Source organism: Aedes albopictus, chromosome 2 (assembly GCF_035046485.1).
Source record: "Aedes albopictus strain Foshan chromosome 2, AalbF5, whole genome shotgun sequence".
NCBI classification, from domain to species: domain Eukaryota; kingdom Metazoa; phylum Arthropoda; class Insecta; order Diptera; family Culicidae; genus Aedes; species Aedes albopictus.
Window position 1 is genome coordinate 197,730,861 of NC_085137.1, and position 19,770 is coordinate 197,750,630.

The following is a 19,770-nucleotide window of genomic DNA, read 5'->3' on the forward strand; positions in this document are numbered from 1 at the left end:
ACGCACGGGTATTCAGCATGACCATGCTGAGGGTGACGGGTTCGATTCCCGGTCGGTCCAGGATCTTTTCGTAAAGGAAATTTCCTTGGCTTCCTTGGGCATAGAGTATCCTCGTGCCTGCCACACGATATACGCATGCAAAATGGTCATTGGCAGAGGAAGCTCTCAGTTAATAACTGTGGAAGTGCTCATAGAACACTAAGCTGAGAAGCAGGCTTTGTCCCAGTGAGGACGTTACGCCAAGAAGAGAGAGAGAGAGAAGATGTCTGGAGTCCAAAAACGTTGACCAACAATCCAAATTACTTACTACTCACTTTCAGTCCTGAGCACTCAAAGTGTTGCAGAGGGCCGAAATGAAAGATCTTCAACCTGGGAAATTGCTCGCCGTCACCTTGACCTGTGGTGCCAGGTCAAATTTCTGTGGACTTCCTTTATTTCCCTGTTGAGGCTGCGCCGCCATCCTGCTGGGCTCCAATCTTTCGCTTGTTTACATATTGAATTCCCGCCCCTGCGTAGAGTGCGGCCGATCACTTTAGCTCCCAAATTTCTGTCGCTATCGGCTTCTGAGGACATCGGCGATGAAGGTCTACGTTGGAGATCCAAATGTGAGGCCACCATGCACGAATTATATACCGCAGGCATCTATTGATAAAGACCTGTATCCGCTTAGTGTTCTCCGCTGATACATACCAAGTTTCATGGGCGAACAGCAGTACAGATTTCACATTCTAATTGAAAATTCGGATTTTGATGCGTCAACTACGCGGTTAAACTCTCAATACCTTGGTTAAACTCGCAAAGGCACCCCTCGTATTTTTGATCCGTGCACCATCAGCCGCCATGTGCAAGCCATTGCCCAGCTACCGTGAAGCTGGAAGGGTTGACCGTGTTTACATCCGACGATTTGGTCTTGTTGACGTAGCTGGTGAGACCTGCCGCCGAGGAGCGATCGGCAATATCATCGAGCTTACTCTGCATATTAGAGCGTCGTTGAGCTAAGAGAGCAACATATCCAGCCAATTCGAAATCATTTAGGTGCTCCATGGTAATGGGGCTGCCACAGCAATTAACGATTTGGTTCACGATCAATCGCACCTACCAGGATCTCGTCGATTACGATAAAGAATGGTAGCCTTGATGGGGTACATCCTTGCTTTACTCTAGCAACGACCCGGATGGGATCGGACAAGACACCGTTTGTGCAGAACTCTACAAGAAAATGCCATGTACTGTGCTTCAATGAGGCCGATGATTTTCTCAGCGTCACCCTTGCGCCTTAGAGCTTCCCTCATTTTTATGATTTAAACGGTCGAAAGTTTTCTCGTCATCAAGGAACACAAGGTAGAGAGATTCTTGGAATTTATTGATTTGCTCAAAGGATAATACGGAGCGTGACAATATGGTCCACACAGGATCATCCGGCATGGAACCCTGCTTGTTAAAGCCGGAGAGTTGCGTCAATCTTCTCCTGTATCCAGTTAAGGATCATTTTGCAGAGGACTTGGAGAACGATACACAGCAACATAATACCACGCCAGTTATCATATACAGTCAGGACACCCTTTTTGGGTACCTTTATTAAGACACCTTGCATCCAGTCGACCGGTTGATGCAGCAGTTGTGCAGATACTATGAGGACAGCTTTGAGCATCTCGGCTGATATCTGTTCGGCCCCTGGGGCCCTGTTCGATTTCATTCTATGGATGGCTGTCTCTATCTCCTGTAATGATGGTGCGCCGGTTTTGACACGGGTAATGCGTCGAACTCTTGGCGGATCATGTTGAGGTGTTGGAAGCGCGGCCGACACTTCAAAAAAGTTTCAAAAGCATTTCAGCTGGTCAGCCTGGAGCGGATCTGGTGTAATGGTTAAAGCACGTGACTATCACGCCGAGGACCTGGGATCGAATCGCACTCCCAACATACTCGCAAAATGTGAGTTCTTCCTTCGGAAGGGAAGTAAAGCGTGGGTCCCGAGATGAACTAGCCTTGGGCTAAAAATCTCGTTAATACAGATAAAAAAAAACTATCCAGATGTGTATTTGGGATTTGGTCTTCGCGGCTTTGGCGTTCCTTCGCTCCTTTATTTTCCTCCAGGCGTCATCTGTGATCCATTGCTTTCTTTGGGTGCGTAGCGCACTCAAATTATTCTAGCCAGTGGCGCTTCCACCTTCCGGAATATCCGCAACACGGTTCTCCAGCTCCTCGACGAAGGACCTTTTCACCGCATCGCATCGTCTTCCGTGTGTTGAACCGACGCCCGATTTTCACCATCTGTCGATGGATCCTCGGAATGCGCAACCGGATCTCGCTGGTTAGGAGATGATCAAGATAAAAAAGCGGTTTCGTACATCAATACCCACAAGAGGCGCTTCAGCAAAGTGTAGAATCGCTGAAAAAAAAAAACAAAATACTACGCGAACGTTGTATTTGTCGGGGAAAGGAATCGAACCCAAATTCATTTAGCTATGAAGTGAGTCTGCAGTAATCTAAGCCGGGGTGTTCGGCTACCAAATTTATGTCTACTGCAAAAAAACTGATAACTGTTTCATTTCAAAAACTCAACCCACCTGATCCGTTCCATTAACATAACTGGCTAATTGCTTTTCAGCAGCTTAATTACGATTCACAAGTGCAAACAAGATTCACTCTGCCGGTTGGTACTTGGCAGTTTGCAGCGACGACGATGCACATGCTACCAATTCCTGGAAAAGCACACCAACCAACTATAAAAAGTACAAATTGATGCCTCCATCTCATCGTCACAGCGGACGATAACCACCATACGCTCGCTCGCTCATCTCGTCTCGAATTCAATAAACATAAAAATCCATTAGTTTAATTATCACGCGCTCAGCCAACAACGAACGGCTCGGTATAAACGATTGGAGTGCACGCTCGATGAGTGTTAAGATGCGCAATTTAATGCTTATTCACACTTGCTTGCTTGTAGTACCCCTATCGACAACGGGAATTGAGCAGCTAAACATGTCACGCTTGTCACTTAGGGGAAGTGTTGCTGTTCAATTCCATTGCTGCTTGCTGCATCTATCACAGAAGGCGAAGGATTGGAGAAGGGATTCATATCACACGATTAGCTTGGGGGTTCATCCATGATAGCAGTTATTTTATGCGATCAGCAAGCAAATGGTTGGTTCCATTTGAAAAGTGCACTTAATATTTCAACACATCAATGAATAGTGCAATTGTATTAAAACAATAAAATCAATGAATCAAATAATAAATTATAAAAAAACAATGTTTTAGAATATGATTTATTTATTTATTTAAAACTTTAACAAAGCACTAACTGAAATATAAGAACGTGATAAGAACAAACGTTTGTGGTATTTTGTCGCTCTCCAGATTAGTATATTAAGATCCTTTTACGTGGTTTTATTTACACGGTATTCTCCGTGTAAAAAAAAAACTTAGTAGAGGCTTAAATAACAAAATGTTCATCCCAGCTGTACTATCCGTATCCTATAAACAAGGCACTGGGCAAATATGGGTTGAGGAAATCGTTCTATGTAGGGTATTTTAGCCAATAGTGGACCCCTTACCTATAGTGGACCCCCTTATATTTTTCCTAATTTTCCTGCTTAAATCTGTTTTTACCGGTGAACTTCCACCGGGAGACGATGGATCATGTTCCTAGCCAGTAGTTACAAGTGGTGGAGCTATGCTGGAAAGCAATAATTTGATTTTTTGAACAAATTTGTAAATGTAAACAAATCTGGGGGACAACTATTGGTTAAATCCAAGGGGGTCCACTATTGTCTCCGTTTTAACATGGTAAGAGAATACGATTTATACTATAGTGGACCCCAACAATCCTATGGTGGACCCCGGGGGGACCACTATAGGATAATTTGAGCCAGATTTGAAATGATTATTTTATGGGAAATGTAGGGTGGTTTGGTAAGGTTTTTGTGTGCAATGTGCAGGAAAGACATAGAACTTGCTGTGCAAACGTTGACAGGGGCAATTTAATTGGAATATCATACTGTTTAACGATCAGAACAATTTTCAGCTACTAAGGGGTCCACTATTGGTTAAAATACCCTACTACGTCTGTATCTTCGTGGTAGAGCATTCAAATTCGTGAACCAACAAAGCACATTTCTCAATGAATTTCCAAGCAAAAGGCACATAACCTCAATGATATGCTCAATCCAGAACTTGAAATTACCGCACTCCATTCATAACTGCCAGCTCGTTGTAGACGTTCTAAGAACTTCACGGGACGTCCCGAGTTTCATTCACTAAGCCCTTCAAACCCTCAGAATTTGGCGCACATCGCGGATCGTTTGTACTCTGATAACGTTTAGGTTACAAGCAGTGCGATTTTTTTTCGGGGTTCTAATTCATAAAAACGTCCAACTACTCCCTGAATCAATCGGATCAAAGTGCTCCCATGCGGTGCTCAGTCGAGTCCGATTTCCATCCGAATATTTATTTAGCCGTGCCATAACTCGAAAGCACGCTTTCCGGTCTAATTTCCTTACGTGGTCGACTTGCTCTGGCCACGCTCGGCAGGGGAGAGCTTTGGAATCGCGAATCAGGACCGGGAAGACGGATTCCGGTCTTGGCACATGGCGGCAGCGGCGGCGTTGTTGTCGTCGTCGTCGTCGCCCCGTTGGTCATCATCGTCGGACGGCGGGCGGCGGCGGCATGCGTATAAATGGGAAATATTTATGTTATGATTATTGGGATTTGGTCGAAAGAGCTCCTGCTGGGTTGCGATTTTGGCTTGTAAATTGCTTTTTGGCTCGTTTGAAGGAATCTGTGGCAATTCACTGATTGTTGCTGTTTGGTATCAGTCCATAATCAGGCGGACCTGGGCATTCGCGTAGCCTAAGGCAGTAACTTTCGGGGCAACCTGATTGCCCTGAGACTGTGAAAGAACGCTGTGCAGTTCTTCTTCCATACCGGCTGCCCAACTTACTGTTGTGAGATTATTAAGCCGATGATTTTATTTATTGCCGTCAACATTTGGAAAATATACATTAGCTCGTGAGAAATTTTGTAACATTGAATGTTGAGCATTTGTTTACCGCAAAATACTCAGTACTAAGCATGTACATGAAGTACTCATGAAGGCATCGGATGCCCAGACAATCATATCTAATAGACTTTTCAAAAATGTTTTCTGATTCTCGATTCCACTCTTAGATTTTGATTAGCATCTAATAAGAAGTTACTCAGCCAAATCCATTGAAATTAAGAGGTGCATCAAATAAAGTTTGCGTTTATCGACTATTTTAAAGCTTCAAAAGCATCATAATTTCACTCAAATGTCAAGCTCCTAACCTCCAAGAGATTGAGGAGGAGGTTAGCCGGTTGAAAAGCAACAAAGTCGTTGGAGCAGATCAACTACCAAGCGAGCTTCTAAAATACGGTAGAGAAGCACTTGTGAGAGCACTACACTGGGTCATTACCAATATTTGGGAGGAGGAAGTATTACCGTAGAAATGAATAGAAGTTATCGTGTGTCCCATCTACAAAAAGGGCGTCAAGTTGGATTGCGGGAGCTATAGCGTGATAATACTACTGAGCGCTACTTACAAGATGCTCTCTCAAATCTTATGCCGCCGTCTATAACCGATTGCAAGAGAGTGCGTGGGTCAATGTCAGGCTGCATTCATAGGTGAATGCGCTACAACGTAACTGATGTTCACCATCCGCCAGGTGTTGCAGAAATGCCGCGAATACAACGTGCCCACACATCACTTGTTCATCGATTTTAAATCGGCGAATATTAGGTACAAGCGACCGAGACCAGCTATGGCAGATTTATGCACGAATACGGATTTCTGGATAAGCTTATACGATTGATCAAGGCGTTGATGGATCGAGTGATGTGCGTAGTTCGAGTATCAGGGACATTCTCTAGTCCCTTCGAATCTCGCAGAGGGTTACGGCAAGGTGATGGTCTCTCGTGCTTGCTGTTTAACATTGCATTGCCTTAGAAAGGGTTCCAGCGAAGACTACTTTATCAAGAAGACATGCAACTTTGTTATTTTTCCATACTAACGGCAAGCGTCACCGACGGCACCGCCGCCTGGTGAGCTAAGGTGGTACATTTGTGTAAAAGTGTAAGAGCGTATTGGTGTGAGTATGAAAATTTACACACACTATCATGAATAGAGCCACCTTCATCCGGGATGACGCTGCTAGCAGTGACACCCGATTTTCAGCAGTGCTGCAAGTCTTGTTGATAATGTGGTCTTCGGTTCCAGGGAGGAATCACCGCACCCGCCACTCCGAATTTATGAGGTTTTGTGTTGTACTTTACTAGTGTTAATTGTCTTTATTTTATGGTATTTTATTTTATGGCTTTCTTAATGAGCTCGTTGTAAAACTTAGGAAGATTTGGATAATGTGACAATATTGGTGTTTCTGGGTATGAATGACCATTACATTTCAGGGTTTGTTTGGAATCCAATCACAAAATTATTATGTTTTTACAACATGCAAAAATTTTGACTTTGGAACTTGGAGTAAAACTTCTTATTAGGCCGTTTCAAATATTTATTTAAATTTTTATCCCACCACCCTTCGGCTGGTCGAGGGGGGGGATAAAAAAAATAAAGCATTTAATCTGAAAAATATTAAAAACTCATCGGATTTATTAAAGATTTTTTAGTAAAACCCGAAATTTTGATAAATATTTTTTGTCCGCCCCCTCAAAATGCAAAACCTAGCCAAAAACTTTGGAAGGGGGGTGGGGGGATAGGCAAAAAGTGAAAAATAAATTTGTATCAGCCTTAAAGAGATCTAGTACTTTTTTAGGAAACATCAGAAAACGACGCCGTATCCCGGACATGACGTGCAATTTTGTCTAGTTTTTGGCTATATAGGTCACTGTTTGCGCATTTTTGCGCTAAGCGCAATTTTTTTCTTTTAAGGTTGTTGTGGATTGTTTGAAGTTTATATTTTATCTCAATAATTCAAATTGACTTCAGAATACTAAGAATTTAGGGTAATCTTCAGTAAAAGGCCTTCACTAAGCCACGTGGTCACAGAGGGTGGGGAAGTGGAATGGGAGGGGGTGGGGGTTTATTAATAACGTAATAGCCACAGCTCTAACATTTTTTTACAGAAGGCCACAACAAGGTGGGTGTTGTAGTTAAAACAGTGAACTGGAGAGGAAGGAAGTGATGAATAAGAATGATTGAACCTTTATTTACTTAGACCCTACATCCCGCATTGTTAAAGGTGATGTTGCTTCACCAAATACAACTAACTCTTTTTACCATAAAAATAATAGTTAAGAAACTATAGAGGACGAATGTCGCTGCTGTTCCCTTTGTTCTCGTTCGCAAACATGTCGGGTATCTATCTGTCAAACTGCATACTTTTTCGCTTTGACACTTATATCCCGGCCTATCTCCGCCAGCAAGAGATGTTGCGGCAGCAACGCCAGCGACATTCTTCCTCTATAGTTTATTACCTCTACACTGAAACCTCCATTTAAGTCGATGCATGTCTGATCGAAAATAATTTTTACCGTGCAAGAAATGACTAAACTATACAGTTTTATATTTTTTGACAAATCTTCTTTGTCATGCGAAGTGTTAAATAATATAAAAGTCTTTAGTTTTGTCATTGCTTGTATGGTAAAAATTATTTTCGATCAGCCATGCGTCGACTTAAATGGAGGTTTTAGTGTATTATCAAAATAAAGGCAAAAAACAATTGTGAAAAACACGTAACCCGAGCAGAAGAAAATAACAACACCATAATAAAATATGTTATTTTGACATAATATTATACAGTTATTCAGTATTTTTTATGTTATTAACATATCTTATTATGTAATAACCTCGTCTGTCATAAGCGGCAAAATAACAAAAATCATAACTAAAAAATGTTCCTGGAAGACCACTTTAATAACATGTTTTGTTAGATTCCATAACAACTTTATAACAATGAATCATGCAGTGAATTTGAAAACTTGTTATTGTTGTGTTATACAGTTTCTTACCGGTTTTGGCAACACGAGATGAATTTTATGTTGCCAAATTTGGGGTGTTGCCAAAATCGGTATTTTTTTTGTGGATTATTTTCAGCTTTTATGCGTCAATTGGGCTTATATATTTATATATGGACTATTCACAAGTTATGAAACGACCCCCGTAGGTGACGTCATGATTTGTAAAATTGTTGATTTTGGAAAATTTAATGAATTTTGGTTTTTTGAAGAAAAGTAAGGCTAAAATATAAATAGGGTCTGGGACCATTTGGGCAGGAGCACCTATTTTGGGCACTTGCTGCTACATATAGCTCAGTCAATTTCGAACCAATTGATATGACATTTTGTATGTGGCTAGATACTTTGCGTATCTTACCGTATTCCAAAAATTAAGTCAATTGGCTGAAAATTGACTGAGCTACAGCAGCAAGTGCCCAAAATAGGTGCTCCTGCCCAAATGGTCCCAGACCCTACATTTACAAATACAAACGATTTTTCGGTAAAAATTTTTGACTAAATTTTTTTGTTGCCAAAATCGGTAAAAAATTGTTGCCAAAATCGGGTGTTGCCAAAATCGGTAAGAAATTGTTGCCAAAATCGGGTGTTGCCAAAATCGGGAAGGAAATGTTGCCAAAAACGGGAGTAGACAAAAACGGGTGTTGCCAAAATAGGTAAGAAACTGTAGGTCATCACATATTTGTACATTTTCAATAGTAGAATAATAACAAAACTTGGTCTACAACAAAGTATATTATTGAAATGCTATTTAGTGGACGAATCTCTATAACTTGATCATAACAAAATATGGGCAATCTTAAAACATGTTATAAAAAAGTAGAGACAATGGAAATTCGCGGCAAATTTTCTTAAATTTCGTGGACGGACATTGTGAATTTCGCGAAGATTTCACGGCTCCATATTTTTGATTGTATTGTTTAAAAAACACCAATTTTAAAGCAAATAGGATAATTTACTTGGATTTTGTGAGGCGTTATCATAAACCCCCCGAACAGGTATCAAACTTGATGAAAAATCAGAAAGAAAAACATATATAAATTGCATTTAACTTTTATTATGCTGGATTCAAAATTGTCAATTACTTTATATTGAAAAGAGTTATTTGCTTTTTTATGTATGAACATTTAAAATTAGCGGAATTTTGCAATTATTTTCAGAATTTTGTCAGATTTTGCGGCATCTCGTGAGATTTTTTAAATTTCGCGAGCATTGCCCAATTTCGCGGATTTCGCGGCTTCCGCGAAATAGCGAATTTCATAGTCCCTAAAAAAAGTAATACTTTGATAAGTTAATAATAACAAATTATGATATAAAAATAGGCTATGTGATTCTGTTGTTATGAATTTGATATTCTCCTCTGCTTGGGAACCATAGCTACAAATTATTGCTCATTGGTTTTCTTAAACTTGCCGTTTATTCGATTCTTCTTAATCGTTAGAATTGCTCATAAAGCTTAGATGCAATCTATTTACGAACTTTTATCGTAGTTCCAATATATAGTACCACAAATTCATCGACATCTACGCGTTTCTTCTCTACACGCACATCGCTACAGCTCAAAACAACAGTCATCTATAATATGTAGAAGGAATTCACTAAACGGCGTAAAACGCTACGTTTACAACGCGATCATCAAGGTTATCTTTGATTATTTTAATTACAATTTTACGAAACGAACATTTTACGATCTTTAGTGAAATCCCTTATACTTTTGTTAAAACTTAAGTTTTATTGTATGTTATTCATGCATTTTCATTGGGCACATTTCTACTTAACGACACACAGTAGAATAACTAGCCACAGAAGTTCAATGTCGCGACTGTTCTTGTGACTAACATCTAGTTTGCCACGCCCTTGCAGCGTCAGCAGCAGTACTAGAAGTGTCAAGTTAATTTTGCTTACCAAAACAAAAGGTCCTCTACAAGAAGGACATTTGAAAATAGTGAATTATTGCAATCAAAGGTATTAAAATAATCAATTGTGAAAAGTGACTACAGCGCCATTGGAGTTCTAGTGTATTTCTATTCGACACACAGAGTGACAAAGATTTTGAAAATATTTGCTGGAGTTCTACTGTTTGTCAATGTGATAACCGATCTCTGATGATCGTTAATCAATATTCCGAATATGTATTGCATTTTCTTTATAGATAGGGTTGTTTTGTTTGCTTCGACAAGTGATAACAGAGATCAATGTACTCTACAACTCAAACTCGAACGAGCATATATGAAGTCGTTGAAACGAGATTGATATAAAGCAGTTCAAATTTTACGCAGATCATTATATGGGACTCTTTGATCCCATTTCTAATCGTTAAATTACCTCCGTGTACCCACCATAAAACGTCACGTGGTCTATGGACGGTCGCTGAGAATAGACCACGTCTTGTCAGTCAACATTGCTGTGTATCAGAATTGAACCATTGAAAGAAAACGTAGATAATCGAATTTTTCTAATGATTTATATAGTTTTAAAGATTTTGTACCACCCTAACTGCAGAAAATACACAATTAAGGGAGACTGGGTAGACTTGATCCCATTTTCTTAATTTGCCTGTAACTTTAAGAGAAACACAAAACTAGATTCGTTTTTCATACAGAACAGCAGGTTAACATCTATTGCAAGTTTATACACAACAGAATTTGTACGCGACCGAACCCATGGCGTTCAGTACCGCCCATGTAGATGCGCTACCAACTACCGACACTACAACAAATCTACCGCTGTCACCAAATGACAATCAACAGAACAATAACCAACCTAATCCTATGACACAAAACAACAGAAAGCCATAGAAAGAACACGTGAATTATTTAGTGCTAAATTTGTTGAAATTTGTTTTCCCTAAAATTATCATTAAAAAGTAAGTAAAGTGAATTTCTTTAACTATATTGTAAACTAAACTTAAATTACCTACAGCTAAACACAAAACATTGAAGAATAAATAGTTACAAACGACGGACAGACACAAAGAAAACTAAAAACTGTAAGTTAACCTAAAATTGCTAAAAATCATGCAATTAATGAATAAAATTTATTATAGCTTGAAGCTTACTCCACCAAAAAAACGAGTTTGTCTGGAGAGATTTTCTAAAACCCGTCCGTCCCGTAACAATCTTCAAGAGTTTTTATTTCAATCAATAGATTGATCTCTTGTATGATTGCCGTCACCACGGGCAAAACCACATGTCCGACAAAGCGACGACCGATCGGCATTGTTCTATCTGCGAGCAGCCAGACAACCAAGCGCCGATGATTGAGTGTGCTAGATGCCACACGCGGTACCACAATTCGTGTGCCGGCGCTCAGGATGGTACATCGGCAACCTCTAGCCCGTACTACTGCGAGATGTGTGTACCTAGGCGCCCCGCGCCCTCCGTGTCGTCGTCTGCGTCTACATCAGCTAGCGCGCGGGCTAGATTGCAGATACAGATGCAAAAACTAGCTGAGGAGAAACGTCTTCAAGAACGATTGATTGCCGAGCGGGAAAAAGCAATCGCGGAGAAAATCGAGCTTGAAAAAGTGTATATTACACGCAAGTACGATCTTCTCCTTGCTCAAGCGGAAGAGGAGGAGGAAGGTAAGAGTGTGCGTAGCCGACGTAGCAGTCGGAGAAGTATCGCCAAGGTACAGTCCTGGATTGACAACCAGCCCGCGACCCTGACCACCAATTCTGGGGAAACGGTCCCCACTGGAATCACGTCGCAGCAGAGCAGTTCCTCAAACCAGGACCCAAGCGCACACCCCCAAAATCCACCCCAGCCACGGGAGCAGCAGCCAATCGAACCAGCGAATGTAATCGGCGCGCCAGAAGACCAATCCATCGGCGCAGCGACCCAGCCAACTAGTAGCATGATGGATTCGGTTTCGCCGTTTGCTATATCCAGCAACGCACCAGCATCGAGCGCCGCGGTACTCATTCCTGCGTGCCAATCTACTCCCTTCGTAGCGTCGTCGGCAGCAAATGTACAGCGTAGCCAGCCCGATGACGTCGATGCCGACCAAGAAGAGGACTACCACAGCCGCACGTATTCGGTGCAGATCGACCGTTCCATCAGCACCAGCCACCCACTGGAAGCCGAACAAAGTTTGTATACAGGTTCGGCTCCGGTAAGTACGCCAACTAGACATGTAAGGATCGCAGCCGATACAATTGCAGCTAGTAGGGCACCTGATGTGGGGGGAATAATTCAATCAAATCCGATTGAGCAGTTGTTTGATATTAGTTCCTACACTGCAAGTAGAGCCTATCCCATAGCACACGAAACTTTAGCAAACCAGCATAGGGCAATAGGAAACAACACAATATTCCCAACTGTCAAACCACCACCACACCCTACTAACACGGCTCCAATGCGGAGTGTCTCGAGCTATCCGGGCCCAATATTCTCGCTTCCAACGGGTTCCTCCGCTCCTCCCTTCCCCTCAACGACAAACGTTCAATCGTTCGCGAGTGATTCGATCGGACCAAGATCGACGAGTGCTTTACCGATCAGTGCTACCGGTGTTCCAGTGACAGTGTATGCGAGTATAAGTGAACAACCAGTGCATTCCTCTCCGTTTATCGGCAACCGTTATCACAGTGGAACCATTTCGTCGGCATCGATTATCAACTCCAGAATAGGACAGCCAGCAAATCCTCTGCCGATTGGATCGGCGCCAGTAAATCCAATTGGAATACCGGCCGCTTCAGCAATTTTCCCTGGAGCAGTCTCCGCTGCACCAGCGAGTGTACCAGGCTTCAACTATTCTCCGTACCCACAGGCGGTACAAGGTGGTCCAGGTCATCCCGTATCTTCAGCAAGTTACGACGCTCAACTTTTCAACGCTCCTACCGCCCAGCAGCTGGCGGCCCGTCACGTCGTCCCTAGGGAACTTCCACCATTTTCTGGGAATCCTGCTGAATGGCCGTTATTTTGGAGCAGTTTCGAGACGTCGACGAGAATTTGCGGCTACAGTGATGCGGAGAACCTCATGAGGCTTCAAAGATGCCTTAAAGGAGAAGCAAGGAAGGCGGTGAACTGTTTCCTTCTCCACCCGTTGAATGTTCAGGAAATTCTTCGTACTTTGTGCACCCTCTACGGACGACCAGAAGCCATCATCGGGACATTGCTTGCGGAGGTACGAGCTACTCCGGCTCCACGATCCGAGAAGTTGGAAACCGTCATAAATTTTGGACTGGCGGTACGGAATCTTTGTGCCCACTTGATAGTGACTGGGCAAGAGATGCATTTAGCGAACCCGATGTTAATCAACGAGTTGGTCGACAAACTTCCAGCCAACATCAAGCTGGACTGGGCGTTGTATACACAGCGCGTGGCACTAGCGGATTTGCGAGCATTCTCGGAGTATATGAACGTAATCGTCGATGCTGCGAGCCGGGTAACGCCGGTAATGAATAAACCGGAGAAATCGAAGGAAAGAGCCGTCGTGAATGCCCACGCGTCGGAAAGCTATGCGAGCAAGATCCGCGGAGAGCAGAAACCGAGTACGACGAAGACAAGCTACACAAAACCACCAGTAGGAGCTAGTGACAAGCCATGCTTGGTTTGTAAGACTAGTGGGCACAAGCCGAAGGACTGCTCGTCTTTCAAATCGAAATCTCTGGAGAACCGATGGAAAATCGCGCAGGAACTTCACCTCTGCAGAAGGTGTCTTTACCCGCACGGAAAGTGGCCCTGCAAAGCATCGCTGTGCGGCGCGGATGGCTGTGAACAACGCCATCACAATCTCCTTCATCCCGGCGACCCAAGGCAAGAACCAGAATCTACCGCAACTTCAAGTGCTGTAACAGGAGTAGTAACTGTCCACCAAAACTGGCACAACAAAGTGCTGTTCGGAATTGTTCCCGTTATGTTGCATGCCAACGGCAGATCCGTCCAAACCTTTGCCTTCCTAGACGGAGGGTCGGACTCAACTTTAGTGGAGAAGTCGCTGGTGGATCAGCTCGGCGTGGAAGGATCTGTGTCTCCACTGTGCATGCAGTGGACCAACGGAGTTAAAAGAACCGAGGAAGATTCCAGGAGGGTCCAATTCAATATCTCCGGAGTAGGACAAGGCAAGCAGTTCCAGTTACGAGGCGTACAGACCGTGGAGAGTTTGGACCTACCCCACCAGTCAATTCGCTTCGAGGAACTTGAAGGTCGATTCGCCCATCTGCGAGGGTTACCCGTCGTGAGTTATCGTGATGGAGTTCCGGGTATCCTAATCGGTCTGGACAACACCAAGGTGAAGACTTCCCTAAAGCAACGCGAAGGAAAAGCCAACGAGCCGGTAGCCACCAAAACAAGGCTAGGATGGGTGGTATTCGGCCGTACCGGGACCCTTGATCAAGCCCAGCCTAATCGGGTCCTCCACGTCTGTACCCGTTCTCACGACGACGACCTCAACGAACTTGTCAAGCAGTTCTTCTCGACGGAAAGCGTAGGCGTGTCTGCTGCGAAGGTTACGGAATCAGCGGATGATCAACGAGCACGAGATATTCTGGAATCGACAACGGTTCGGACTCCCTCCGGTAAATATCAAACAGGCCTTCTCTGGAGGTACGATGCCGTCGAGTTTCCGAATAGTCGTCCAATGGCCGAGCGACGTCTAAAATGCCTTGAACATCGGCTCACCAAGTCACCAGAACTCTACGAGAAAATGAGGCAGCTGATGGTCGATTATCAGACGAAAGGTTACGCCCATAAAGCTACACAACGGGAACTGGAAGAATCCGACCCCAAACGCGTCTGGTACCTACCGTTAGGGGTGGTCGTAAACCCAAGAAAACCCGATAACCTTCGCGTAGTGTGGGATGCAGCCGCCGCAGTTCAAGGAGTCTCGTTCAATTCCGTACTCCTCAAAGGACCGGATTTGTTGGTACCCCTTCAAACCGTGCTTTGTCGCTATCGTCAGAGGAACATTGCCATCAGCGCGGACATAATGGAAATGTTCCATCAGGTGCAAATACGACCGGAGGATCGACAAGCACAGAGGTTCCTGTGGAGAGACAACCCAGCTCAGCCAGTGCAAGTTTTCGTGATGGATGTGGCCATTTTTGGTTCCACGTGCTCGCCGTGTTCCACCCAATATGCCAAGAATGTCAACGCTAACGACCACGCAGAGGAATTCCCGAGAGCATCCGTTGCGATCAAGGAGAACCATTATGTCGACGACTATTTGGATAGCGTCGATAGTGTCGACGAGGCAGTGCAACTGGCAACCGATGTTAAAACGGTACATGAACGAGCAGGATTTCAAATACGACACTGGACGTCGAACTCTCCAGAAGTTCTCGAGCGAATAGGAGAACACAATACCCAAGCAGTGAAAAGCTTCGTGATGGACAAAGGCAGCCAACAGGAACGCATCCTGGGAATGGTCTGGATGCCCGGCGAGGACGTGTTCTCGTACACCACGAGCTTCCGCAGCGATTTGGAGCGTCTTTTTGATACAGCCGTCATTCCTACCAAGCGAGAGGTTTTGCGGCTGGTAATGAGTCTGTTCGACCCTCTGGGGCTCGTGGCTTCTTTTGTCATCGAAGGAAAAGTAATTATTCAGGAAGTTTGGAGGGCAAAAGTCGGCTGGGACGAACGTATCCCCGCAGACATCATTCTTCGATGGCAACAGTGGTTGGAGGTGCTGCGGTCACTAGATAAAGTGAAGATCCCTAGGTGCTACTTCCCAGGATACAGCAAAGAAGCCTACAAATCACTGGAACTACACGTCTTCGTCGATGCCAGCGAGAGTGCGTACGCGACCGTTGCCTACTTCAGAGTCGTCGATAATGGGGAGGTTCGATGCTGCTTGGTAGGAGCGAAGACAAAAGTAGCTCCATTGAAACAGCTCACCATACCACGCTTGGAACTTCAGGCAGCGACGATTGGGGCGAGGCTAATGAAGACAGTTACCGACAACCACACCCTTGCAATCAAGCGCAGAGTACTATGGAGCGATTCACGAACAGTGCTCTCGTGGCTCCGTTCTGATCAAAGACGATATCGCCAGTTCGTGGCATTCCGCGTCACGGAGATATTGGAGGAAACGAGCGTTGCAGATTGGAGATGGGTGCCATCTAAGCAGAACGTGGCGGATGAGGCCACTAAATGGGGAAAGAGTCCCAACTACTTTGAGAGTTGCCGCTGGTTTAAAGGACCGGCATTCTTGTACGAGGATGAAAGTCAGTGGCCCGTGGAAGATTCTGGGATGGAGGATTCTACGACCGAAGAGTTGCGGAGCGTCCACATCAACGTGCAGATTTCAATCGAGCCTCTTATGCAGTTCCAGCGGTTCTCCAAGTGGGAAAGACTGCTCAGAGCGACGGCGTATCTTCGGCGGTTCTACAAAAACTGCCAGCGAAAAAAGGCCGGTCGTGCGATCCACGTGGATGCTCTCTCGAGCGAGGAGCTGAATGCAGCGGAACATACCATCTGGAGGTTGGTGCAGGCAGAGGCTTTTCCAGACGAGATCCGCTCACTACGCAAAGATCAGTCCGTTCCCGAAGGCCAGCAGACAACTGTGGAAAAGAGTAGCCATATTTACAAGCTGTCGCCGTTTATCGGCGAAGGAGATCTCATGCGGAAGAATGGACGAATAGCAGCATCGCCGTACATTCCGTACGGTACGAAGTTCCCGATCATCATTCCAAGAAATCACCACGTTACGGACCTTCTTGTGAACTGGTATCACCGGAAATATGGCCACGCAAACGGTGAAACCGTGGTGAATGAACTGCGGCAACAGTACCACGTCCCGGATATGAGAGTAGTCGTTCGGAAGGCTGCGAAACGCTGCAGTTGGTGCTCGGTGTACCGAGTATTGCCTCAGGTTCCGAAAATGGGTCCGCTACCGGTGGCCCGGATCACCCCCTACGTCAGAGCTTTCACTTTCGTAGGACTGGACTATTTCGGGCCATTGACAGTTCGCGTTGGACGGGCGAAAGCCAAGCGTTGGGTGGCATTGTTTACTTGCCTGACGACCAGGGCCATCCATTTGGAGGTTGCGGCTTCGTTAACAACGGACTCTTGCAAGCAAGCTATACGGAGGTTCATCGCAAGGCGAGGAGCTCCCCAGGAAATTTATTCGGATCAGGGTACAAATTTCCAAGGTGTTCGTAGTGAAATGGACAAAGAAATGCGGTCTATCAACAAGTCGTTGGCTTCCACCATAACCAACCAAAGGACCCAGTGGAAGTTCAATCCTCCGTACGCCCCTCACATGGGTGGCGTGTGGGAGAGGCTCGTGCGCTCCGTTAAGAAAGGGCTTAGCTGCTTACTAACGGATAGAAATCCCGACGATGAAGCTTTGACTACTGTGCTTGCAGAAGTAGAATCGCTTGTCAACTCACGCCCATTGACATATTTGCCCCTGGAAAGCGAAGAGCACGAAGCCTTGACGCCCAACCATTTTTTGCTCTTGAACTCCAGTGGGGTGGTTCAACCTGCTGTACGACCGATGGATGATGCAGCAGCTCTGCGTTCCAGTTGGAATGCTATCCAGGTCATGCTGGACAATTTCTGGAAGCGTTGGCTCAAGGAATATCTCCCGGTGATATCTCCTCAGTCGAAATGGTTTGGGGAGACGCGCAATGTTGAAGTCGGCGATTTGGTGATGATTGCCAGCGATAAGGAGCGAAACAGCTGGACGCGAGGAAGAATACTCCGAATTTATCCAGGGAAAGACCGGAGAGTTCGGCGAGTCGACGTGCAAACTACGATGGGAATTCAGCAACGTCCGGTGTCGAAGTTGGCTATACTGAACGTCGCTGTAGATCCAGGTATAGCTGAAGGTTCTGGCAGCAATACGGGTGGGGGTATGTACGCGACCGAACCCATGGCGTTCAGTACCGCCCATGTAGATGCGCTACCAACTACCGACACTACAACAAATCTACCGCTGTCACCAAATGACAATCAACAGAACAATAACCAACCTAATCCTATGACACAAAACAACAGAAAGCCATAGAAAGAACACGTGAATTATTTAGTGCTAAATTTGTTGAAATTTGTTTTCCCTAAAATTATCATTAAAAAGTAAGTAAAGTGAATTTCTTTAACTATATTGTAAACTAAACTTAAATTACCTACAGCTAAACACAAAACATTGAAGAATAAATAGTTACAAACGACGGACAGACACAAAGAAAACTAAAAACTGTAAGTTAACCTAAATTTGCTAAAAATCATGCAATTAATGAATAAAATTTATTATAGCTTGAAGCTTACTCCACCAAAAAAGCGAGTTTGTCTGGAGAGATTTTCTAAAACCCGTCCGTCCCGTAACAGAATTACTTTTGATTATTGTTAATGCTTTCAAAACTGTGTTTTTATAGAGGATGTCTTATGTATTTTTTCGGAATCGCCTAAAAATTTCTGAAGGACTGAAAACAAACCATCAGCCATTAAAAATAATGCAATGCACAATCAAAACCACTTGTAGCCAAAACATTGCCGTCTGTGCAGATGTAGTTTTGGAAAAGATATGCTAGTAGAAAACTGTTTTTGATTCCAAGAAAATATGGGGGGAAAAAGTCTCCCCAGCGATAAGGTCTCCTCAATCTCCCCTATAGTTAATCTCAATACCAATACATGATTTAAGGACCCCCAAATTCAAAGATTATTCAAAATCTACGTTCATGAAACGCATCTTGATAGCTTATTATCGATTATTTTTTACATGCTTCCCATAATCAGCAGATTTCAGTTAACATTTTATGTTTTGTCCGACCTTTGTATGGATGCCCGCCGCTGTGCTACGTGCAGAGGACCAACGCGTCCTTGGAGTTTTCGAACGGAAGGTGTTGCGTACCATCTACGGCGGAGTGCAGATGAAAGACAGGACTTGGAGAAGGCGAATGAATTACGAGCTGCATCAGCTGCTGAGAGAACCAACCATCGTCCATACCGTGAAAATCGGGAGGCTACGGCGGGCGGGTCACGTCAACAGCTAGGCGGGTCGACCAAGTGGAGGACGATCTGCGGACCCAGCGCAGAGTGCGGAACTGGAGACAAACAGCCATGGACCGAGTGGAATGGAGACGACTACTATGTACAGCAGAGGCCACCCCGGCCTTAGCCTGATCGGTAAGGTAAGTAAGCTGCATAACAGTTTCTTAGACTAAAACTCGTTTTAGGTAGGTTTGTTAAGCTTTACACTAAAAAAATACCTGATGAGTACAAATGACCTCTATATATGTATCTCAAACAAACCTATTCATAATCTACTTCTGGCGAAGTGTCAGACTACAAATTTAGTCATCCCGGGCCCATGCTCCTTCCACAATAGCCGTTCGTCACGGCCTATCGCAGCATCTCGACTTGAGGTAGCCCCCACAGCACAGCAGATAAACCCACCAAAATTATTAATCACACCAAATCTTAACGAGAAATCTCCTGGCATCGAGTGGGCTCCTTCTGGAAATCGAGTAGCAAATTTTTGCTTAATTTTATGACACCCATAGTCCCACCGCCGCCGTGGACGAAGGCCAAACCAAGGCTGGTCCGGCGGACGACGTCGACGTTTCCCACGGAATCACCCAAATGGCGAGACGATTATTATCTTTTGAGAGGCGTATTTCCTGCTGTACCACAGATTGAGATGGGCTACCGATTTGAGCTTAGAAGCAGCAGCGACATTTCTGCGGTAGGAATCACTTGAATAAGATGTTGAAATTTGTGGAACGAATAGCGATGGGCTGCGATAGTGATCAACTGGAGCTGAGGTCTTTGTTGAATTATCTGCTTTTGTATCATTTTGCCACGGGTTAAGCGGACCGGAATTATGTTACATATTTT

General features: G+C 44.3%; 1 protein-coding gene across 1 annotated transcript; it reads left to right on the forward strand.

The window, feature by feature from the left end:
* Positions 1-12,052: 12,052 nt before the first annotated feature.
* On the forward strand, positions 12,053-18,231 carry LOC134287866 (uncharacterized). Its single transcript, XM_062850967.1, has 2 exons — positions 12,053-18,009; positions 18,066-18,231. Exon 1 carries the CDS (start codon positions 12,347-12,349, stop codon positions 17,939-17,941), a length of 5,595 nt encoding a protein of 1,864 aa, XP_062706951.1. The 5' UTR covers positions 12,053-12,346; the 3' UTR covers positions 17,942-18,009; positions 18,066-18,231.
* The last annotated feature ends 1,539 nt before the right edge of the window (positions 18,232-19,770 follow it).

What these genes read in the sequence shown, in the direction of transcription:
- LOC134287866 (XM_062850967.1), top strand. Translation starts at nt 12,347, where the DNA reads ATGCGGAGTGTCTCGAGCTATCCGGGCCCAATATTCTCGCTTCCAACG.